We start from the raw sequence: 25,312 nt of genomic DNA, 5'->3' as shown, positions 1-25,312 counted from the left end.
TAGCGGCAGCTAATTAAATAAAAGAAATAAAAATCCGCAAAGAGAAGGCAATATCGCGATAATAACGCATATATATTAACGCTTATAGAAATCTCGCACCGAAATTCCTCGGCAAGGAATGGCTTCAGGCTTCACGATGATAATTTTCCCCCTCCGGATAATGACGGGCAATTTTGTACGCGCGGGAGAATTTAGTCCGTTAATGCGGTTCAAGTGCAATAACGTTGTACCTGATGATGATCGCAGGAGGGAGCGATTTGTGTACAATTGCTTGGACCTCGAACGCGCGCGATGTGCACTCCGATGGTCTCTCTTCTCCGGTTAGTTAATCGCGCTGACAAGAGGACACGCACGTGCAGGAGCCCTCCTCTCGTTACGCGAGATGCGTAATGAAATCGGCAGCTGTGTGTAGGTACATGTGTATAGATATAATAGAAGTCGCGACGCACAGGGTCGCCTGTGCTTTGCGCAGTTTACGATCCGATTTTAGATAGACCCGACATCGTGTCGTTTCGGGGGAGAACCACTCGGAAGATATACGTAGCTCTTTCAGCGAGATCCTCGGTTATGATCTTTTACGACCGCATCTTATCTGCATCTTATCGTTCGCATCCTAATTATTGTCCGTTACGGTTGTTCTCGTTTATCGCTGGAGATCGTTCGCTCGACATTCCATTAATATCGAATTTAAAAGGAAACGTGAACACACGCTCGTACGTTTGCATTATGCACATCTTTTATGTGATGGTATTTAAATGATTGCAGATAATAAATAATTTAAAAATTTCGTGATTTATATTATTTTGAATTTTATTTATATAACTTCTCCAGATTATTGTAGATTTTGATTTACAGCTAATTGACTGAAACATTATTGTCGTGTTCGTGTATATTACATACAATTTTAAAAATATAATCAAGATAAAAATAGAAGCACAGATGTCACTAAATTTATTTGTATGCGATTTAATCTTAAACTTATTTCTACTTATCTCTATTTTAATTTTAAAATGTTAAATGCTTATAATAAATAATGAATTTTCTTTATATTTTCTCAAATTAACAGCTAATCTATTTTTTGAAAGAATCTGTTCTTACAATCAAAAGATATGGAACAAGTTTTTTTTTAAACAATATCTTTATAACTAAAAGAACACATATTCTTGGTGCGTTCTATCCTAATGAAGAGTCATATAATAAATTCCATAAAACAAGTTTTCCTTTCACACCCACGTTCTCACTTACCATTGACCTAGCAAAAACCCGCGCATCTACCATCACACATCATTGCGTAAATAATCAGGAAAGGAGAAAAGGGGGGAAACGAGGTCACCGAAAAATGTCAAAATAATCTTTACTTATAATCGTTGATGTTTATTAGTTTAATTTCACAAGAAAACATTTCGTATTAAAATATATATATATATGTATATATATATAACATTCATTCCTTTAGGAGGGCAGTGTGTTCTCTGGCCGCACATTATGATAATTATTCGCGCGCGGCTCGAAGAGCGAAGATGATAATATATAAGTAAGAGATACACATATATATATAAGAATATAATAATTTCCTACGCGGCGATGTACATTGTCCTTCGTCCTTCGAGTATGTCGGGGTGGTGCCTCTCGTTCTCGCCCTTAATACGTTCTTAATACATTCATTCTTAATTCGCGGTGAAGCCTCCCAAAAAGAGGTAACAATTTCGAAATCGGATTCCGATGCTACGCACGGAAAATGACGCACGTATCGCGCATTTTGATGCTGAATTTTGATGGCGACTGACGTGGAGCGCAATTTTTTTTTTCTCGTATTTGCATAGCATCAAAAATACAGAGAACTGACTGGAATTATACCCCTCGATTACGCACATCATACATACACACACATACACACACACACACAAACACACGGACAAAACACCCATGACATGATCGTTTGACACGTACGCGATGTACGACTACCGTTTTTCTTAAGCCCTATCATCATATCGCAGATAGTATAGGTATTATCTCTCCTAATTTTAATTATTCTTGTAATTATCTGATATTAACGAAGAAAAAAAATCCTAAAGTATAAAGAAGGCAATGCGCCAATCTCGCCTGTATCTATCTTATACTGTGTGCGTTGCAAGTAGACACATTTGAAGATATGTATATATACTAAGTATATTCATATATATATACTTCGTATCTATTTCCACATAAACACCCTCTCTCTCTCTCTCTTATATATATTTATACTATATAATATATATACTATTATATATATATATTTATATCTTTTTTCTGTCTTATCACTGTGCAGTAGGCGCGAGAACATGTGCTTGTGTGGACGAATCTTCTCACTCTCTTTCAAATATAAATGGAAATCGGGCAGAGGAATGCATGTATATATTAATACGATGCAATATCGATGTGTTACGTTGCACCTACTGCTGGAAGCGCCGTATCGTAAAATTCGCGAGCGAAAGGAGGCGAGAGTTCTTATCTACGCTTGGCAGGATGCAGGCACTTTTGGTGATGAATTATACGGTATATAATTATCTAGTCGCGGTATAATAACAATTTATATTTCTCGATTAGAAACTACCGGAAAATATCTCCCTCTTTTTTTTTGATTGTGTGCAAACTGCAATTGCACACAAATTAACAAACATTATTTATTTCTATTTTAATTTTAATTTAATGTTCAATACCTTTTATCAACTTTGATAATGACGGAATGTTGGCACAGTTTCACAAACTATACAATCTTTTTCTATTTCTCTTTGTTAGAATTTAAAATTTCTGTTAAATTAAGAATTTTTTAATTTCTGAAATATTTATAAATAAATTTTGTAGAAAACATATAGAGCATACAATAAGTAAATTATTTCGAAAAAAACCACGAATTTTACTGGAATGTCGATTAATTATTAAAAGGAATGCACTTTATATCTAACATTAATTAGGCACTTATTATTTGACGTAATCACATCATGTGCAGTTTTTTTCTAGGAAATAAATTGAAGGAATGAAAAGTCAAGACAATCATTATTGCCGCAGAAAAGCAACAAGAAATAAAGCGAGGCGAAGAAGACGCTCATCCCGACAAAGAGGAGAGAAATATATAATAATATTATGCAAAAGATTTTCTAGAGCGTTCTTCAAAAGTTAACAAGTCGAGCAAAGTAATGTGCGATAGATAATATCGGATATAAACCGGTCTTATGTTCGTAATAATATAACTCTATCTCGCGTATACGTCTGAAAGTGATACAAAATCACGGGGCGACGAGCGAAGTGTTTCGATTACCTGGCAGTCTTACTTTGAGCATAAGATCTCTCTTACGTGGAAATGTTTTAGATATGGCGGAGAAACGAATATATATAATATATATATATATATAATATATATATATATATAAAATGAAATTTTATATATTTTATAAAATATATAAAATTAAATAATCGAAAAAATATAATAATATTATTATATTATCCGATTATATACATATAATATATACATATATATATAATTATATATATAAAATCGAATAATATATATAAATCGCGTTTTTTTCTCTTCCTCTCTTTAATAAATTCCCGTTTGTAGCGCTACAACTATCCATTCGTATGCTCCACACACGTTCGTCGCGAAAGGCAGGCGTTTGTAACGCGTTCGAACCGGGACGCATTACAATGCCATGAGAGAGATGTTGGAATATCTGTATTCACGTATTGTGAAATTTACGCTGACACGCTAATATCAGATTTGACAGTTTCCAGAAAACAGAAAATCTTCGGAATTCTTTTTTTAAATTTTATTCTCATTGCTTTTATATAAATAAATCTTTATTAAATTTTTCTTATACTCTCTCTGATAAAAAGATACCGAGGAATTGTGATGTCTCATTTTCGCGTATATAATTGTATTTATACAGGATTAAGATAAGACGCGAAATTGTATTATCGGGATCGATCGTATCGGTTTTTCCATAGTAAATATAACTGCGAGCTCTTAGCATCGTATAATTTGAACACTAGTATCGTATATCGTAAATGTTTATAGCCCTTTATAATCATCTGTTATCTCGTTATTGCTATCTCGATAAAACTTTGACAATCGTTTTTAGCGTGAAATCGGCGAAACGTTGACGTGTCCGTCTCTCCCACGTGGACTTCTTTGTGAAAAGTATCGCTGACAACGGTATTATAAAACCTGATTTCGGCTTCTATCGAGTAATACAAGCGACTCAACGTACTCGGATCGGAATATTAAGTATTCCAGGCGTACACGTCAACGGAATATTAAAAAAAGACCAGTATAGAATACATTTCGCGTAAAATAGAGCTATGTATAGAATATACGAACGGTACAAAAAAATAGTGCTCCCCTCATTTATTTATCTCTGTACGAAGTATCTAAACTATCACCTCAAACGTGATGTCGATGGACGAATGTAGACCAACAACAATTCTTATCATTCGCGAAATTATATTTAGATATAATAATTTCAATATTTTTTTTATTTTACGCCTAGAGATATCTGTGACAATGTTGTCGCGATATTACAAATATTACTAAATCGCCAATTCTCATATGATTATTCCAGTCTTATATATATCATGAAAGCAAAAGATGATAGATTTGAGGAATGCTTGTAACATAGCTATTCCAACTTGGTCCCTCGATACATCACTTTTATATCGTAAATTTGTATCATAAAAGATAATTGACGAAGAATATCGCATATGTAACATCTCTTATATACGTTACAACACACTTAGTCCCTCGATACATTAATCTTATATTAAAAAAAAAAAAAAAAAACTGACGCAAGATACAGCGCAACAATTGTAATCTAATTGCGACGTAGTTTCAGTTCCTCGCATAGAAAATTGTGCGTACATGTCTTTTAGGGCGTGGAATGATGAAATACGAGGAAGACGGACGCGCGTTAATATCTATCTACACTTACACGCACATACATACACACACACACATACACACACATACACACACGCACAGCTCTCCTCTTCCTTCTCTCTTCTCTTTGTCATTCTCTTGCGTTCTTTTTCTCTCTCACTCTATGCTCATATACATGTACAATTGAAAATTTTTTGTTCTCTCTACTATACCTACAATATACATACATATTTCTACGATACACTTCTAAAATATATAAGAAAGATCAAAGTAATCAGAAGAAACCAAAAGTTAGGGTTTGCGGGGGGCGGCGCAATCGAAAGAACATATATATAGAATTATGAATCATGAGAGAGATGTACAAAGGTTACGAGTTCATACAATAGAATGAAATTAAAATCAAATCTTTTACGATAAGTAACACAGGAACTCTTCACAGATACAAATCAATCTCTCTCTGCGGATACATCCGGTCGCGATTAAATATATATTAGATATAATATGGACAATCCTATCTCTTTGTCCAGCTCGAGATGTACTTTTAGCTCTCGTAAACCAAAAAAAATTAAAGCAAGAAAAATGAAGCAAGAATAGAGCTAACAATAGAGATAACACGCCGTCCCTCGCTTTATCACACGCTTTATCCAAGTCTCTAACGAACGAAGGTTTCCGAGAGTGCCGGGAGGACCTCGCGCTCTTTTAAGCTCTTTCACAGGTGCTTCTCTCTCTCTCTCTCTCTCTCTCTCTCTCTCTCTCCTTCTTTCTTTTTCTCTCTCTTCTCGTTTTTTTCGAAGGATAGTTTCCGTTCTATTTCAACGTGGTGTAAAATCCAAATAAATATATTCCGAGAAAAAGGAAACGCGGAACTCAATAAAACTCCCGCGCGTGCGTTTCGCTCTCCTAGATTTTCTCGTATAACTTTTTACAAGGCAGATCGTTCCATCACGAACGAACGAAGACGTATGTATGTACATACATGTTCGTAGCTTCGTACGAGGCTCGTAGGAATGCAAGCGAGGAACGAATGCACAGACAGAGGTCGGTGAAGCGCTTCGCGGAAGACCGGGATTTTTTATTCTCCGTTTGCACGCATACATACATATGACCATAGGACGTTGTTCGTGATGAGAGGCTTTATCCGCAAACTTTATTGCAAACTTTATGTACACTTTGCCGCAGAGAACACGCGTTGAATAAAAACTCGCGCACGGGACGACAAACTCCGGTGAATCTTTTTTTTTTTTTTCATTATTAATTCGACGAAGGAAAAATAAAAGAATAATGGAGCTTTTTCTTAAGCTCTTAATTAATTTTCATTGCTGTTAATTAAACTTGCTAGTCGAACTGCGCGATTGTTTATAATTAATCGTTCATACGCCATGAACATTATCGTCATTCGATCTGCCTTGTAAGCATATATACGCGAAAAGAAACTTGTCTTGTACAAACATCGAACGATTTATCGGAATTTTATAAAAGTAAAAGAGAATCTCTATATTCTTTGCGATCGAGTCGCATTTTTTTTCCGAGAAAAAAAAATTATAATCTCTAGCGCAATATACAAAGTAATGTTTTAAACAAATGCGTTCAATAAAAGAAAAAAAATCTATTATAAAAATTCAAAAATCGTATTACAAAATAATGCACAATTTGCGAAAATTAAATCAACAAACGTTAGATAAGAGCTCGATGGGAGAAGTCAAAACTTGGTTCGAGAAAATCTAAGAGCGTGTGAACGAGATATAAAATATAGGAAGCGGACAAACGAGTAGAAACGAGCGGAATAGGCGGATGTAAAATCGATGGGAAACTCTCTGCCGCCACTGCTTCGATGTGAAAGGATCCTCGAAGACGAGGAGAGAGAGACTTCGACGCGAAGATGAAGAGGAGAAAGAGACGGGCGGCGAATCAGCACGCTTTGTCTCGACCGTAAACCTAACACCGTCGAATGCAAGCGTGTAAAATGCACGAAAGAGAGGAACGCGGCGAGATGCAAAGGTCTTGGTTCACAAGAGAGAAGAAATAAAATAATAATAAAAAAAAAATGAAACTACCGAGGCCCAATTGCACCGACGTGTGTAAAATGTTGCATGTTGCATTGTTCTTCTCTCTCTTTGTCTCTCGTTTCGGAATAAGAATTGAAAATTCGCAGGCAAAGAAAGCCGACTTAAACTTAAACTACGTTAATAATAAAATTAATTATTAATTATCTAGCTACGATTGAGAGAAAGTAATAACTTTTATTATTCCCGATTAACCACGATTGACTAAATCTCACTTCTTTACCAATGTATGAACTCTAAAGCGCGGAAGGAGGGGGGAGGTTTATATAAATTATTAATCCAATAATTAACGTAGATCGAACTATAATTCAGGATATCCTTGATATAATTCGAGAATCTAAGAATTAATTAAGGTAAAACTAAAATGTCCGATTAGCTCGAGATCTTCCCCTCTCCTCTCTCTCTCTCTCTCTCTCTCTCTCCTCTCTTTATCCATATTATATATATAAAATATACTATGAAGAAAGAGACAGCGAATTATATTAATCCGAAGTACGCTGGACCAAACCGGTGCAATTCGACCTAAGAGACGCTAAATTTTTTCAAAATCCTCGTCTTCCTATCCGCGATAATCGGTTTACGGCTCCCTTTTCCCTCTGGTCTCTAAATCTGGAGACTGATCCTACCGTTCGCTTCCTCTCACTCTGACGCGAGCAGGACAGTCTTTCTGCTCTGGAAGAGTAGACGAGGGATCCTTCGAAAGACTTCTCTGGAGAGGCCCTTTTCCCAATGCATAGTCCAGTCTGAGTTATACGTTCTCCTTTCCTTGCAGTTTGATGGCCAGGTCGGCGATGAGCTGCTTGTAGACGAGCGGGTCGATGTTCTTGCCGAGCTGGTAGAGAACGAACCAGTCGCCTATCTGGCACTTGTCGCTGATGCTCTTGATCTGCTCCGACGACGAGAGACGCGAGCGAGCTCGCAACAGCACCATCCGGAGCTTCGGGCCGAGTATCACCGCAGCACGATAGAGGAGACTGAGACCGCTCAGGATCGACAGGATGATGAACCAGAACCAGAGGAACACGTAGATCTTCTCGTTGACGATGTTGAGCGGCAGCACGCAGAGACCGTCGAACTTCTGCACCGTCCCGGACGCACCATATTTGTGGAACGTGCACTTGGTCACCTTCGGGAAGACCCGGGACATGGGATCGATACGCTCCTCGGGCTCCATCTCGGTGAACCTGATGACGTCGGAGCCGTAAGTGGTGAACTCGCCGTCCAGGAAGAAGTCTATGAAGAAGATCTGGCCGATTACGTTGACAAAGTTCAGCACCTCGCACAGGAAGAAGCGGTAAGCATAGAAATTCTGCGAGTGCAAATTCGTGGTGAAATAGTCGACCAGGAGTTTACGCCGGTCGCTCTTGCAGTCCTCGCTCACCACCGGGCAGTTGAGATCCAGCACCAGCATCTTGACCCTACCGCCCTCCCATGTCTTCCACAGGTAGCGCGGAACGTAGAAGAGGATCGCTTGGAAGAAGAGGGTGAAGCAGACCCACTGGTAGTACTTGTGGTATTTTATCTCGTCCTCGCCCTCGACGTGAGCGGCTACCCCGGGTTGCACCATATCCTTGCCGATAATGCCGGTTCGTTCCGGGATCGTGAAGGTCGAGTAGATCCAGCAGTAGGTGTCCATCACGTGAAGCGGGATCTCGTCGACGATGCAGTCGATCGGATCGCCGATGTATTGCCGGGACGTCACCAGCAGGGAGAAGATGATCAGTAAGATCACCGTGGCCTTGTAATGCAACCGGAACACATTGTTGTCGATGCACACCGAGTCGAGCTTCAGCAGCCCCTTCACGGAACCGAACACGTCAAACATGGTGGCGGCTAACGTTACCCTCTTTCTTCCTTGATAAAAATTTCCTCCTTGGAATTTCTTCTACCGGACACAACTTCACGCACACAAACACGCGCGCACGTACCGTCTTTTTCCGATAATGTCTCCTCGTCCGATCGCAAACTGATGTGCGCTCCGGTCACAAACCGAATTCGTTTTGTACGGTCCTTCGTGAAGAAGCTTCCACGCGAGACAGAGACGCGACAACGTCGTGCGCGCTCGGCAGCTTCCGCGCTTCCTCGTTTCGCACTCGCGTAACGTCAACCAACCAACCCCTCAACGGCGGCGGCGTCGTCGTCGTCAATTCGCTCGGACTCGCACACGTGCGCTCCGTATATATACGCCCTTGTATTGTGTACTATACAACGTTCACGCACGCAACAACACGGGCCACGCGTTTATGACGCTACGCACGATGTTACCGAGCGGTTCTGCCGTAATGGCTGCGTTCGAGACGCGACACAAGCACGCGAGGACACGGCGAGTTCCACGAGCTGCTCCCTTTTCCCTGTCTCTCTCTCTCTATTTTGCCCTTTCTAACTCTCCCCCTCTGATCCCACTCTTGTCCTGTCTCGCTCGCACACCGTCCTTCTCTCTCTCCCGTCTTCTGACTTACATACAGGCCGGTCGGGGACCAAGAACTGTTCTTGGTTGCTTCTGCGGCGCGGTAGGGAGACTCTGTCCCCACTCCCCACCTACACAATACCGACTACTCTCCCGCGACCACCCTCCTAAACTCCTAACGCTATACGTCCGTCCTCGTCTCTCCCTTTCGTGAGATAATCTCCATCGACGCCCTCTCGCTCTATCCTTCGCCGACGATCGGCGCTCGCTCGGTCGCTCTCGGCCTCTCGGCTCGGGTCCCGTTCGGTAAACTTCGGCGGCGCTCGGGCACCGTCGTTCACGGCGACGGCGGCATGACTCTTCGCATGGTTGTTACCATGGCGACTGGCTACTGAGGCTGCGGGAGCGTGGGATTCTATCCGAGCACTTTGGTCCGTTCGCGTTCAGTCGATTAGCGCTAATCGCGATTAAAATGTTTTCTGTGTCTTTATTCTAGATGGAGAACTATTATTTGTAAAAGATGATTTCTCTCTGACCCCGGAATTTATTTATTTTACACAGATGCGACAGGATTCCGTCAACATCGATGAATATTCATTATGAATATTTATGTTAATTATATAAAGAAAAAGAGATATATTAATCAATATATTAATAACAGATGACTTTCAAAATTGATCGATTCTCGAGTATCTTTTCTTTTCTCTCTCATTTATATAATTTATACATTTTAAATTCTTGCTCACGTAAAGTATCTTAATCTTTTTATCAATACTCCGAATGAAATAATTAATAGAGAAAGATGAGAAACAAGCAAGGATATGATTGCATCAAAGTCTGTCGTATCATATCCTGTTACGCGATAAAGCGTAATAAGTTGTTTTATATAATATTTCCTTCTGTGGGTCAGTGGCATACGTTCGTTACGTCCTGGCATCGTAATCCATGAATGAAAATGGGTTAGAGAAAAATTATGCCGCTCCACTTTTTGTTTTTTAACGCAATGTTGCGTGACAAAAAACGTTCGCATCTACTCAATAATATCTCTCTAAACTCGCTAATTCGCCGTAAAACTCTCACGCCGTATGACATTTATTCCGAAAGATGCACGTGAAGAATCTTACAACACATATATAAAATATGCGTAGTTATTGCTACAACGGTAGCATCCTAGCAGGCCTAGGAATTCAAAGAACCTGTCGATCCTATTTTAGGTTTTTTGTTCCTTTTCCCTTTTTTTTCGATACAAAGAATTTCCAAGAAAATGTTTTCCTTTATCCAGAACAGAAGAGAACCAGAAACCGGATATATGGCACAGAGACAGTTTATATACATATAATAGAATTTATATAGGTGTTAGAAATGTTTGTATATAATATTCAACTCTTGCTTATTATATTGAATTAATAATTAATATTTGATATGCTTGTTTCGTGAAAGTTCATAATATTTATAGAGAAAAAAATATCTTTGTGCGCAAATATTTTATATCAGTGGCTAATATATTTGAATAATTTTTAATTGCAAGCCCTTGGATTTTATTAACGATTAATAAATATTTAAGCGTAATACGATACTTCTAATAATATGTAAGAAAATATACACTTATATGTATAAAGATGTAATATTAATTGTTACGTAATTGTTACGTTAATTGTGCTTAAATTGCTAATTCTCATTCATCCTGTGCACCGAATCGTAAATCATTCTGACCATTGCATTGGATGCGCGTGCTCTAAATATAGAGCTACCGTAATGAAGCCTCTGTGTCTTCGCTGATTAATTATTCTCGCTAAATCTATATATACATATATATACATCTATAACAGCTTACCGCTTAAGCTATCAAAGGCGATAGGAATACCTCTATGCGAGACATCGTGTTCATATCGTCGTTCGCGAGTAAAGTCAGCAGGATAAGCGCTATATCTCGCTAAGCAGCCCTATCGTATTTCGTTGAGAAAGCATCAGACGTTGAAGTAATATAGCCAGCTGTTTGAGTCATCTCGTAGAACAGCGCGTCGCATCATCTCGTTATCTTCCGTTTCAGGTAGGACTTCACCAGACTTCTCTTCGGGCACGGGTTCGGATGAATCAGCGAGTTGCACCGCGGAAAAGAGGATCTTTAATCCTGCGTGTGATAGCACGAAGAAGTTCTAAGAAGAAGTCACAAAATACAAGGACTCAAAACCGGTTAAGTTCGGACACAGTACGTTTTTCGAAGCGCGCGATAATAATCGCGTTATTTTATCTGTGTGATATATGTATCGAAGAATATATTCTATTTCATATCTATTGTACATTTTATTTAAAAGAAGCGGAAAAATTCTGAAAGAAGTGGAATGTTGGTTTATTACAAAATATTTCCTGGCATTTCCTGCTTTCTTTTTTCCTATCTAAAAATAAGTATAGCTTTCTAAAAAGATATTTGTAATAATCTATATCTTTAGAATATCTTTTCTATAATATATATATCCTAAAATATTTATAATAATTTATAATGTAATGAAATGTGAAATGCACGTGTATAATTATCAAATTTATTTTTATATCTTCTGTTGAAGCAATTTTTATATCCTTTCTTTGCACGATACATATGATGCAAACTGATTCGCGCACACACAATTGTATAGTTATACAACTCAGCATTGATATAGTAATGATATCAGTTGAATGTGAAAAAAATGTAGATAAGAATAAATCATATTTCGTATCGTGCAATCTGAGAAATTATAGCTGTTCTTTTATTGATATCTGAAACAAGAAAAAGATAAAAACCATAATACGTATTAAGATTACAATCTTAAGCTCAATATTATACATATACATGACGCATTATCACACAGTATTACATGCAATAAATATATATCCATACATGTGATTCTGCACGTGCTTGTGACTCGGACAAGACATTAAGAATATTTAAGAAACATATTCAGCTTATACAATATGCATACATATATTCTAATAATATTAATTTTTAAACGCTATTTTTTATATGCTATTTTGTTTTGACATAAATTGGAAAGTATATTATATTTTCATTTCAGGTAAATCTTCAGATGAAAACAGCAATCAGAGGGCCACTATATTTCTTGAACAATCCAAAAATATTTTCTAATAATTACATTATTAGAATAATTGAGGATTTTACATAATACATATACATGGACTTCAATGCAGATAACATCTGAGAAAATGTGCTACAGATGGTTCGAAATCATTAGATTTGATAAGCTGAAGACAATTATCTTGCTTTATACAATTATGGAAATGATGAATATGAAATATTTGATCTGTTACAAAGACTGTACATTCAAGGACGGTCCTGTGGCGCAACGGATAACGCGTCTGACTACGGATCAGAAGATTCCAGGTTCGAATCCTGGCAGGATCGTAAGATTTTTTTTTTTCTTAATTTGAATTATATTAAATATAACGAATAAATTAATTAATAAAAATTTATATTTTTTATTAATATATAGTAAAAATAACATTTTTATATAAATGTAGTAAAAGTAAAATATCTGTTATTCTTGAAAGAGTGAAATATATCTCTTTCGTTTACTAATTATTTAATTATTATAAATATTTTAGGAGATTATTTTTAGATAAGAAGAAAGAAAGCAGGAAATATTTTGTAATAAATCAATACATTATATACACATCAATATTTTTCAAACTAAATATATTCGCAAAATTTAAAAAATTTTAAATTTAAACAGTTTGTCTATGTATTCTATAATATGTATTCTATATTATGCATAATTAATTTTTTAAACATATTAATTTCATATTTTTTGGGATATGGTTGTCATTTAAAGAATTGATACATACCTATATGATACATAACTGTACATATATCTATGTTAACATGTATTAATATCAAAGCCATTCTCCGCCAAAACTATTATTGTCTCTCGCTATAAATAGATCGAGTTAAAACTGCATCTGTTTTTGTCTTAGATGTCATCTTATCGCGCACACATTTGCTGTTATCGTAGACACAATGCGTGTAAAAGGATATCTATTCAACGTCACGTTCAGCACTATAATTGCCGTCGAGAATATTCACTGATGGGTTAAATGTTAAATAAATTAACCCATCGCCGTTTTACTCTGCACGCGAGAAACAATGCGCGAGCCAAGAAGGACCAACTATATAAGAAAATCCGGTGATTATTTTGGTATGTAATACGCGCCTTTTTATCTATGTTAATTAATAAAAATTACATATTTGGACTTTCAATGTCGTTTTATGATTCAGAAATAGATGAAAGGAATAGAGTTATATGTTAGAGATAGAAAGCTGCATTATTATATTAATAAGAATTTTTTCAACAGATCTCAGAAATTCTTTTCTTTCAAATTATATGTACATTTATCAAAATAATTAAATAATTGAATCACTAAACGAATCTCATTATCAGAAGTTTCTTCATCGATTTATGGCAATATATACAAATGTATATTAATTTATATGATAAATTAATTTAGTACATAATATGTTTATACTTAATGTACTTTGTAGGATGTGTCATATAACTTTCCATTTGATTCATCATTATATAATCATATAATCATCATATAATATCGAAATAATTAAATATTTGTAACTGAAATTATTAGTTTTTAAATATCAACATTATATATGACATACTTTCTTTTACAATTTAAATTCTATTTTTTGTAGTTAAGTTTCCCTCGAAGAGGAAACCGAAGAGAGAAGCGCACAACAGTGTGACTTTATAATAATGTTAATCTAACGTCTACGATATAATTCCGGCTGCCGTACCCTTTCGAAATTCGAGGTCGGTGATCCTCTTGGTATTTCAAGTATTCAGGAGTCGTATTCATCTCGAGAAAGAAGCTACCTTGGCCAGATGAAGTCATCACAAACTCTTGTTAATTACGTTATTCCACGCTACCTTCGTTACGCTAACACAGTTTTATAGGATATTTTTATCTCAAGACCTGCGAGATATACATCGTAAAGTACTAACTTTTAACCATATAAATTTAAAAATTAACAATTTTAATAAAATATTCATTTTTCTATAAATTTTATTTACACAAGAAAAAATATCTTTATATTATACAGAACATCTATTATTTGCTTTTCATTCTTTCTTTTATTGCGTAGCATTATGCAATACAATATATATTTGCAACAAAATTTTATATTTTATACACAAAATATGCTCGTTATCGTTATTATTTATTACTCTTTTGTTGCAATTTTTCCTAATAACACATATATCTTGTTAATTATTAAGCTTTAAAAAACCTCTGTATGGTTATCTTAAAAATAACGGTTTATTTCAGATGGACAAAAATTTCGAATGGAATTTTGGCAATGCGATACGAACCGTTGGCGACCGGCTGAGCGGCTCCTATGAATCAGCTCAAGAATTTTTGACTGCGCGCGATGGCGATGGGTTTCTCTTACCTGCGGTCTGCGGGTAGGCGTCGACGCGGCACGATTCTCGATACATCAGCTGGCACGGGTACCTGTAGCTCCACTCTATCTTTCTCTCGGTCGACGGGAATGAGGGTAAGACGGAGAGAAGGATAAGAGAGAGAAAGGAGAGAGGGCCGGTTTTTCTGGTTTTCCACCTCCGCAACCCGGTGGTCTCCTGTAGTCGTCTCTCGTTACCTTCGCACAATGAGATGTGTACGCGTCTTCATATGATGGTCTGATAAACGAGAAAACGTATATATTTAGGAAAATTTATTAACATTCCGGTGGCATACATAAAGTTACGTCTCGCTCTCTCATTTATTACTTTCGCTTTTATAGTATTAAACGCCAACAAACAAATCTCAATGTGCGAATAGCGATTTGATCGTATTAATCATTGACATTATACGAGTAATATAATAATAGTATATGATATATAATATGAGAAAGCGAGAGAGAGAAAGAAATAGTATATGTATATATAAAAAAATATAAATAGTATAATATAATAAAATAATATGTAGAAATAATAATTATTAGGAAAAGATAAAACTTATATGATTACAAAAAGTGAAATTTTCAAAATATTTATATATATTTTATTATCTTATAAAATTCTTAACTCGTAACGACGATGTCGCTATCTTTAACCTGTTGCGCATATATTTTCATATGTTAACATATAGATACGCAACGACATTAACGATAACGCGACATCGTCGGTACGTGTACAGAATAGAGTCCCATCCCATTGCAGGAATCATTCATTTTATTATATCGTGCAATGATTATGCCAATAGGGAGAAATGTGCACATATAATTTTATTTAAACTATGCGTGCATATTTCATCACGAGAAATTAATTGTTGACATAAATGTGCATTAAAGTACACCTGCATGTCAAACATATGCATGCCATATGCAAAGTTCTTATGTCTATTTATTCACGGCACTAAGGACAAACATTGGTAACAAAGCCAGGCTATGATATATCGTATGTACACTATGTAAAACGAGAGTCGATGTACATACATAGAATCATAGGAAAAACGATCCTGACGTAACTGTGAGGCTTTGCAATCAACGACACAAGCGGATGCGTTTAACATTGAATTACGGTAACATTGAATTAAAGGTATATATCATCTGAGGGCCAATTGTAATTAATACAATTCCGCGAATAACGAGAATGTAATTATTGTGACTTGACTATATCGAATACAAAAGTTGCTTTTGCTAAAGCCGTTTGAGATTTTCTAAAGTCGGCAAAATTAGTATATATAATAATTTCAAAACGCGATCGAATAATTAGAATGCAATCGCTTAAGAATATTGTAATAAAATTCTTAAAAAAAATTTTCTTGACAGATATTAAAATATTAATAACGATTATTTATATTCTCCACATTGCAAGAATATTTCGCTTGTTGATTAAATTATATATTTTAGTTTATATTTTATTCAATGTAAAAGATAATCATAACACTGTTTTTCGAGTTTTACGTCGAATCAATGAATAATTTACATACCGGTTGACAAAAGATTTGTTTAATATGATGCATGTATATGTATGTACATACATCTTTATATGTGAACAAATAAATTTCAGTCTTTTCACGCTTTCTCATTTGTTTCTAAAGAAACGTGTAATAAAAAATATAGATATTTTTTTGGACGTACAATATATAATATCTATAACTATATCTTAAAATGTATAAATATAACGCTAAATCTGTCCCATTTGATTTGTGCGGTGCAATAATACGTCAAACTTCGTAATTTACAATTTATAAATCTTTTTTAATGTAATAAAATATTTCGAAAAACCGTTCACTCTCTTACAAAAAAAAAGAAAAAAGTAGTTTTGTAGTGATCTATGAATATAAGTTTTAACTTTATATTCTATGATAAGATACACAGATTTCTCATAAAAGAAAAAACTAATTATAGCAGTCATATGATAACCGCCACAAAATATAGATATTTTTTTGGACGTACAATATATAATATCTATAACTATATCTTAAAATGTATAAATATAACGCTAAATCTGTCCCATTTGATTTGTGCGGTGCAATAATACGTCAAACTTCGTAATTTACAATTTATAAATCTTTTTTAATGTAATAAAATATTTCGAAAAACCGTTCACTCTCTTACAAAAAAAAAGAAAAAAGTAGTTTTGTAGTGATCTATGAATATAAGTTTTAACTTTATATTCTATGATAAGATACACAGATTTCTCGTAAAAGAAAAAACTAATTATAGCAGTCATATGATAACCGCCACAAAATATAGATATTTTTTTGGACGTACAATATATAATATCTATAACTATATCTTAAAATGTATAAATATAACGCTAAATCTGTCCCATTTGATTTGTGCGGTGCAATAACACGTCAAACTTCGTAATTTACAATTTATAAATCTTTTTTAATGTAACAAAATATTTAAAAAAAACCGTTCATTCTCTTACAAAAAAAAAAGAAAAAACAATAGTTTTGTAGTGATCTATATATGTATTTCGTGAATATAAGTTTTAATTTATATTCTATGATAAGATACAAGAAAAAACCAATTATATGATAACCGTCACAAACAGAAATTGAGATATGTATCTATCTTGTTTTCTCTACTTACACGACGGAGTGTACTTGTGATCGAAATATTCGCTTACAGTGACACGCAAAGCCAGGAAAGTGCATACTGCAGTGCATCGGGTATCGTTGAAGCAGTTTCTAACAAGCCTCGCTGTGAAGAACAACTCGCGAGATCCCTGAAGAGTCAGCAGGTTGATCGAGGATGGCTATGTCTGTATGTAGTCTTATCAAGATTGATACTTGTTGCTGAAAAGCACCAAAATGACGTAGTGTAATATTTGTGTTGATTTTTTTTGTAGGAGCACGAACGATTGTACACCCCGAGCGAATGGAGTAAACGACATGGATCTGACGAGCTGCGTCAACAATTTTTTACATTCTGCGCAAAAAGTAAAATAGACGTTTTGTGTCAAATAGCAAGCTAGATATAGAGCAATCGTTAATCGCATTGCGATAAATCTCGTAAATTTTTATAAAAATTTTCCTAATTTTGCAATTATACTGCGCGTGATAATTGGAAATTTGTCAAATATTATTTTATCGCTAAACTCGTCTTTTGTTTATTATTGCAGTTACGGGAAAGGTTCAGAAAACTATAAAATGCGAACTTAATGTGCCGTATGGCCCTACGGAACGTACAAAGTACGATATATATGGTACCGATTTACCTGAAGGTACGTATAAACAATAATTCTATATAATAAAAGAGATGACATTACTTGAAATCATAAGAAAAAAAAAGAGAATAGAAAAGATAAAAATTTAGAGAATTCATACTTCACAAAATCGATTATTTCATCTACGAAACAATCTACTGCTTCCAATAAATAAGAGATAGAAGGTGCGTTCCGTTTCACACATATGCGCGCATTTTCTATAGTAAACGTAACATGTACTATAGGTAAATGCGCGCATATACGTGAAACGGAACGTACCCAGAATTTACATCTAAGATACATCGGAATAGTTTTTCGCTTGCAATTTTCGCATATACATATATCTATAAATAGATGATATATGACCTATAAATCATTTATCTTTTCAATCGATACGCAACTGATAAATGTTTATATAATACATACATAATACCAGGGTTGGGTAAGTTAATGATTTTTTAAAACTAAGTTAAGTTTAAGTTAATTGCTTATAAAATTAATTTAGTTAAGTTAAAAGTTGCATGAACAGAAAACTAACACAGTTAAAGTTAAGTTAAAATGAAATTAATTAAAGTTAAATCAAAAGTTAATTTTTAAAAATATTATTTCTATTGAATTAAAATTTTGTTTGTTAATTCTTTTAAAATTTATAATAACTTATTATTCAACTAGGGCTGCGTTCGGGATTTCGGGGGCACGCTATTGGCTTCTGTTCTGCATATAGCGCGAAATGCTTGCCGCGTGACAAAGACATCATGTGATAACTGATAACTGATAACTGATAACCAATCAACGTGTCATTTTTTATTTAGTAAGTTTATTGGCTATTGGCTACCACATCGCTTCTTGCCGCGCGACAAGCGTTTTTCCGTTTTATATACAGAAGGGACGAGTTTATCAATTTCTCATTTCTCACGATAAAAAAAAATTTTAACTTAGGAAAAAAGTTAATAAATTAAAGATAAAAAATAACTAGTTGAAGTTAAAAATTAATTCGTTTTAAATTAACTAAGCCAAGTTAAAAGTTATTAACTTTTTAACTTTTTTTTTAACTTTTAACTAATAAACTAGTTATTACCCAACCCTGCATAATACATAATATGTAATATAATACATGCTATCAACAAATGCCATAAACAGATAATAACAAATTTAATTTGACTTACCTAAAGAGAATAAAGCAAATATAATATACTGTTAAAATAAACTGTTGACGAAAAATGTTAACAATTCCCTCCTAAGCTGTAATTTGCATTCCAATATTTTATATTCATATCCAATTATAATATATATATGCGTATACATCTATTAAAACATAGATACTAAATAATAATATGTATTTCAGATGCACCAATCTTTATCTTCATCCATGGTGGATATTGGCAGGAATTCAGCAAGGATCTCTGTGGATTCTCGGTACCCTTGTTTGTTGAAAACAAAATCAGAGTAATCACAGTTGGATACGATTTGTGTCCAAATGGTAAGATAGTAAAAATTATATTAAATTTCATTGCTATTTTTTTCTCAATTATTCATCAGTCTATATTTCATAAGATTATCCTATTGTAGTATCTACATCAAATTAATCAGTTATTGTTTGATAAAAATAATTTCTGTAGTTTAAGAAATTTAAATGCAAAGAATATATGAGAATGTTTTACAGAGATTAACAAATTATCTCATTATGTTAGATATAAATTTAGTGCACAGATTAAAAGATTATTTATATTAAAATGGTATAATTGATTATATTTTCTTCCATTTCAGTCAAACTTGGAGATATAGTAGCGGAGATAAAATCAGCGGTCGCGCAAATATTAAAAGATGCAGTCGATTCAGGCTCCAAGTATGTTGCTCTCAATCTTTATCATATTTACATCTATATCTTAAAAGATAAAAAATGCAATTATATATAAATATACACATAGATATGTATGCATCGCTGGACATAGTGCCGGAGCGCATTTGGCTGCAACTCTGTTGCACGACGACGATTGGATCAACCGTATGACGCAGCAAGGATATTTTGGACTATTAAAAGGAATCGTATTAATAAGCGGACTTTATAACATAAAACCTCTAGTTGGCACCAGTTTTGCGACAGCCCTTCAGCTTACCGAGTAAGCAGTTGATTGTATCTCTGTGAAATATTTAATATACATATATGCTATAGATATATACACTACACTTTTTTCATTGTTTCAGCGAGGAAATTAAAGCATGGAGTTTGTCTACCCTTGATGAAACGGAAAATCGTCATATCAGTAGCTTGAAAGTTATCGTAACTGTAGGGGAATGCGATTCTCCTGTATTTGTCAACGAATCACGCGAATACGCTCAAGTACTGAATTAAATATAGTGAATCGAATATCAAGAAATTATATATAAGCTATTTAATTACATATAATTTATTTTATATATATATATATATATATATATATTATATATATATAAGTAATTATTTGATATAATTATAATTATATATAAGAAAAATTATATATAAGCTGATTATATATTACCGTTTCAGAAAATTATTCCTGTAGTGGATAACGTGGAATACCTGTTACTTCGAAACGACGTCGACCACTTCGACATAGTGGAGAAACTGTTGGATTCAAACTATCACCTCGCTAAATTGATATTGAAGTGTCTTCGGCCAGATGCGGATACTCGTTAGATGCTTATAAAGCTAAAATAGTTATTATAAGGCACTATGTTCAATATTAAATATATAAGTTGAATTTATTAATAAACTTTATTAAGAATTATATTAATATATCAATATATTTGGCTTAAAAATGCACATATCCTTTATATGATAAGAGATAATTAACATCTAAAATTGATCAGCTCATATTGGTTTTTATGTAACAATGATCTAGAAAAACAATCCTTGCTGTATATTCGAGTCATTTGGGTTTTGTCTTCGGCAAATGTACATTTATTTGCTTCGATACGGATTGTTGTACTGCCGATTTTTTGGATATTAAAATCGGCTTACCTTGTTGAATAATTCGTAATATCGTCTCGTTTCCTCTAAAGGGCACTTCATTTCTCGCGTTAACGGGATTTTGCGATTGATTTTGTTTAGTAATGGTTGTTTGTGTTGGTAATCGAATTATCGTAGATGCATTAATGTCACGTACTGGCGCTATAATTTGTCCAGTTCGCGTATTTACCTTTAGATAATTATTCGTAATATTTTGAACACTGATTATATTTTTATTTGTTGGTATAAGCAGTCTTTGACTTTTTACCACAGGAACCACCTTGTTTCCAAGTTGTATAGTGCAATGCTTGGTAACAGGTATTGTCTTATTGGTTACCGTTGCTTCATTGGTCAGATCAACTACTTCTTTAAGCTGGTTTGTTTCTTTTGACGCATTTTGTTGGATGGTTTTAACCATCTTCTGTCGACTATCTACCTCCCAAGTCGTGGGAGGTTTTGCAAATGATCGTACTCGCAATAGAGGTTTCTTTTGTTCTTCTCGTTGATTCTCAGTTATAGTTACAGTCTCCGTCACAACCTCCGTTATTACCTCTGTTTCATCTCCTGTTATCACCTCTGTGACATCTTCTGTTATCACCTCTGTGACATCTCCTGATATCACCTCTGTGACCTCTTCCGTTATTGGCTCTGCTGCAACTTTGGATATCACGTCCGCTGCATCCTCTGTTATCGTTTCTATTACAGGATCTGTTATCACTTCTTCTGTTATCATCTCGGGTAGATCTTCTACAACATACACGTAAAATACATGTATATGATTTCTCCCATTTTTTATGTGCAAGTTTAAAATTCACAAACCTTCAGTCCTATTAATATTATTTGTGGAGACTGCTGTAGAACATGTTGATAATGAATCCTCTGGTATTTCTGAATCCACAATGTTCTGCGTAACAATATTGCTACTACATACTTCACGTACAGTTTTTCCACTAGTCTGGTTCTTCTTCTTAGGTTCCAATAGGTTAACCTCTTTTACTGAAGTTTTTATTTTATTATTTTTATTATATTTTTGTTGCGATGTATCTAATATATTTTTATTTGATATAACTTGATTCGTATTCCGATATATATTTGTTGTACTTATATTATTTATACCATTTGCTACAGGTGATCTGTTGTCTTTAACTTTTATCTGTATAGTTTCCTCATTATCACTATCCTCTTCACTTAGACTAGCTATAGATAGGTCATCCTTGCTCCTATTCTCGTCATCCATAATATTTTCTTCTTCTTCTTCCTCCGAAATTGATTCACTATCATTTTGCTCCTTTATTTCTTGCTCTTTTTTTACATATTTTTCAAATACGGCAGTTAATTTTTTTTCACCCTCGATGCGATTGTCTTGTAATTTTTTTGCTAAATCTTTATCTTGTATAGCTGGGTCTTCTCTCCTGTTTTCAAGATACAAAGAAAAAGTATCCCAATAATCATTACGCCTTGTGCGTTGTAAGAGTTCTCCTAATTCTCTGAAGGCTTTTCTAGCTGTAATATATATTAATATATAACAAACACATATAAACATATAAATATAACAAACACATATAAATAAACACATATAAACATATAAATATAACAAACACATAAATATATAAATTAACATATATAAATATAACAAATTAAATGACAAAATTTATATTACATACATATACACACACATATATAAATGCTAATAAATAAATTAATACGTATCTTACCCAATAGTTTTCGTTTTGTTCTTTTTAAGCCTAAATTTTTTTTATCATTACATCTATTAACACACTCTAAGATGTCTCTGTAATCGGGGAATATTACATCATCTGTAAGAGTTCCTGTATTTTTTATTCGTTTTCGTTGAGTGATTTTAGAATTTATAAAACTTGTTATTGCTTGATCGACAGCAACAATCCGAGTTGCACTTATATGCTTGGGACGCAAATATACACGTCCCGCATCAGCATTTTCTCCTGTTAATTCGCAGTATTTATTATATAATTCCACCATTTTTTCTTTATATCTTTCAACTCTTATATAACTGCTATCTTCTCTCTCAAGATCAACTTCTTGTTCTTCTAATTGTTTAATTATTTTTTTACATTTTGCCATAGTTCGTAATACTGACTTAATATTTTCTCTTGTCTTAGGACTTGCATTGTCCTCTGTATCATTGTCATAGTCTAGTTTTGCTGCATCATTAATTGATAAATTATTTGTAGCATAAGAAGTAGAGGGAACTGCATCATAGGTTTCATTAGATGGCAATACACGAGGCTTCTTTTTAATCCTTCTTTTCATTTCATTCATTACTTCTTGTATATACACATATATTTTGTTGTTATTATTTATAATAGCTGCACGCTTTTCATTTAAAAATGAAACAAAATGTTCTGAGCTGGTGTACTCCAGATCTAGTTCTTCATAACGTCTTTTTAATTTATTAACAATTTTTTCCATATCTTTTTTATCGTTATCTTTACTTCTTTGAAGGCATAAACTTATAAATAGCGGAAAGACATCATGTGGAATATATGATATCTTTTTCTTCTCTTTCACAACCAATTTTGGCTTTTCAAATATTATTTCTTGGTTCTTATCATTCTTATTTTGCTCATCATTTTGAGCTGGTTGCTCAATATGATCAGACTTTTCAGATATATGATATAAATCAGGTTTAAATACAGTTTCAACCAATGATACAGCTGTACTTAAACCAATCGATTTTTTCTTTTTCTTCTCCACGTTATTTTGAGTTTCCTCTTCTGTATTTACCTTCAACATTTTTCGTTTTAAACTATTTCCTTCCACTTTTTCATCATTGTTAGATAAAGTTTCCTTCTTCTCACAAGTAAGGGAAGCATTATCTAACTTCGACTTTTTGTTTTCCTACAACAATAAATTTCGAATCAAATAATTTTCAGATTCTAAGATCATATTTTATTATTATAATTTTCTTTTTTTTCAACTAAGTGTGTACACACATACAAGATATTATTCGTATAAAATTTATTTTAAAATTATATAAAATAACATGAAGAAATTTGATTAAAGTTTTATTAAACCTTTTGCGAACCCGTCTCGTCGTCGGAAGATATACAGATAATTTCCATTTCCATATTTTCGTTCAAAATTAGTGTCAATTCAGACGTTACCGCCAACTTGATCTACATAGATAACCTGTCTCTCAACTGTCTTGAACGACCTGTCGAACAACATATCAAAATAATAACATACAATTTTCATCACGAATAACATTTTTGACACGAATAGCACTGTGTTTTCACCAGGTATCCATTCACAATTTGTGCAATGATATAGTTGATGTTTCACGATATACTTTATTACCCCGAGAAGATATATTTGAGATCACTTTGATAACTGATAACGCGATCTTCCGGCGTAAATTCACGAAAAATTCGTAGTTTCGAAAATAAAGTGCAAATCTTACATCTTTAGTTTCTTGGAAACAGTAACTTTAAGAGAACTGCATTTTCGGCAGAGAGATAACAAATTTCGCTTTACTTACTATTATGTCGTTAATCTTGTGGATGGATTCGCTAAAAAAATACGGATATAAATTGAAACAAATGTCCAAAAGCCCGCACTTTAATGGAGTTGATATAAAATCAACAGAAAAAGAAAATAGACGATATCTAGGTTCAGCAACTTCTCATGGTTCTTCTTACATTCTGATAAAAGAGAGACGATAAAAGATCAAAAAGTACCGTATGTGTACTGAATTCTTGCGATATATATTATCGGACGATACTGAAGTAAGCGAATGAAAATATCACCAATGTATGAACAATTTTATTGGTCAATTATTAGGGAAATTTTAGCCTACAGGATGGTATGTCACATCTAGAGAACTATAAATAGCTTCGAGCGTAATATAAACAGTCGAGTAAAGAGAGAGGGGAAGAAACACAAAAGCAAAAGTACGTAAAGACTCGTTCAGCCATGTTTGCGCGCACAATGACTCGCCCAATTTGAAAAACGTGGCAATATGGCGTTCTACACTTTTTTACACTCGCATATGATTGGTTAACTTATCGATACCGATATACGATTGGTCGATTTTGTGATACAGATCTGATTGGTCAACTTTTTGATACGGACATATGATTGGTCAACTTTTCTGTATCGACATATGATTGGTCAACTCATGTGATTATGCCTTAAGTCTGTTTGTGGATAACCCCTTTAGTTTGAGGAAAAAAGCAATTT

At 34.1% G+C, this 25,312-nt stretch overlaps 4 protein-coding genes and 1 non-coding gene across 9 annotated transcripts in view; 3 read left to right on the top strand and 2 right to left on the bottom strand.

Annotated features, from left to right (window-relative positions):
* The window catches only part of LOC145935945 (uncharacterized), an 85,845-nt gene extending 74,138 nt beyond the window's left edge, over positions 1–11,707 (top strand). Inside the window, exon 8 of the mRNA XM_083037763.1 lies at positions 11,433–11,707. The gene's annotated coding sequence lies outside the window, so the exon portion shown is untranslated. The remainder of the gene's footprint in view (positions 1–11,432) is intronic.
* Positions 1,029–9,985, bottom strand: Inx2 (innexin 2). Its single transcript, XM_083037760.1, has one exon. It carries the CDS (start codon positions 8,798–8,800, stop codon positions 7,724–7,726), a length of 1,077 nt encoding a protein of 358 aa, XP_082893886.1. The 5' UTR covers positions 8,801–9,985; the 3' UTR covers positions 1,029–7,723.
* A 999-nt stretch (positions 11,708–12,706) lies between the features above and the next one.
* On the top strand, positions 12,707–12,779 carry Trnar-acg (transfer RNA arginine (anticodon ACG)). The gene has a single exon. It is a non-coding gene; the product is annotated as a tRNA-Arg (tRNA).
* Positions 12,780–17,506: 4,727 nt separating this feature from the next.
* Kfase (kynurenine formamidase) lies at positions 17,507–20,870 on the top strand. Its single transcript, XM_083037762.1, has 8 exons — positions 17,507–17,660; positions 17,746–17,836; positions 18,019–18,120; positions 19,448–19,582; positions 19,870–19,948; positions 20,031–20,222; positions 20,308–20,443; positions 20,630–20,870. The coding sequence occupies exons 1-8, from the start codon at positions 17,649–17,651 to the stop codon at positions 20,777–20,779; spliced, it is 897 nt and encodes a 298-aa protein (XP_082893888.1). The 5' UTR covers positions 17,507–17,648; the 3' UTR covers positions 20,780–20,870.
* On the bottom strand, positions 20,521–25,042 carry Daxx (Daxx-like protein). 5 transcript variants are annotated; one of them, XM_083037751.1, is made up of 6 exons: positions 24,612–25,042; positions 24,148–24,287; positions 22,807–23,971; positions 21,911–22,594; positions 21,104–21,838; positions 20,521–20,791 (listed from the first exon to the last, which is right to left on the bottom strand). In XM_083037751.1, the coding sequence occupies exons 2-6, from the start codon at positions 24,199–24,201 to the stop codon at positions 20,784–20,786; spliced, it is 2,646 nt and encodes an 881-aa protein (XP_082893877.1). In that variant the 5' UTR covers positions 24,202–24,287; positions 24,612–25,042; the 3' UTR covers positions 20,521–20,783. The 5 variants fall into 5 exon arrangements, with proteins under 5 accessions (XP_082893877.1, XP_082893878.1, XP_082893874.1 ...); XM_083037752.1 differs by lacking the exon at positions 20,521–20,791 and having other exon boundaries at positions 20,839–21,838; positions 21,911–22,087; positions 22,208–22,594; positions 24,612–25,040; XM_083037748.1 differs by lacking the exon at positions 20,521–20,791 and having other exon boundaries at positions 20,839–21,838; positions 24,612–25,041.
* Positions 25,043–25,312: the final 270 nt, after the last annotated feature.

Source organism: Prenolepis imparis, unplaced genomic scaffold (assembly GCF_030444845.1).
Source record: "Prenolepis imparis isolate NDT839.2.m4 unplaced genomic scaffold, iyPreImpa1.0 SCAF_5, whole genome shotgun sequence".
In the NCBI taxonomy this organism is placed as follows: Eukaryota; Metazoa; Arthropoda; class Insecta; order Hymenoptera; family Formicidae; genus Prenolepis; species Prenolepis imparis.
This window is presented reverse-complemented; position numbering and strand designations above follow the sequence as displayed.

Bases quoted from the DNA above. Each gene is read 5' to 3' on its own strand.
- Inx2 (XM_083037760.1), bottom strand. From the start codon at position 8,800: ATGTTTGACGTGTTCGGTTCCGTGAAGGGGCTGCTGAAGCTCGACTCG.
- Kfase (XM_083037762.1), top strand. The intron at 19,583-19,869 runs GTAAGATAGTAA...CTTCCATTTCAG, and splicing joins ATACGATTTGTGTCCAAATG to TCAAACTTGGAGATATAGTA. The intron at 20,444-20,629 runs GTACTGAATTAA...TTACCGTTTCAG, and splicing joins AATCACGCGAATACGCTCAA to AAAATTATTCCTGTAGTGGA.
- Daxx (XM_083037748.1), bottom strand. From the start codon at position 24,201: ATGGAAATGGAAATTATCTGTATATCTTCCGACGACGAGACGGGTTCG. The intron at 22,595-22,806 runs GTAAGATACGTA...TATATATTACAG, and splicing joins AACAAAACGAAAACTATTGG to CTAGAAAAGCCTTCAGAGAA. The intron at 21,839-21,910 runs GTTTGTGAATTT...TGTATGTTGTAG, and splicing joins TAATATTAATAGGACTGAAG to AAGATCTACCCGAGATGATA.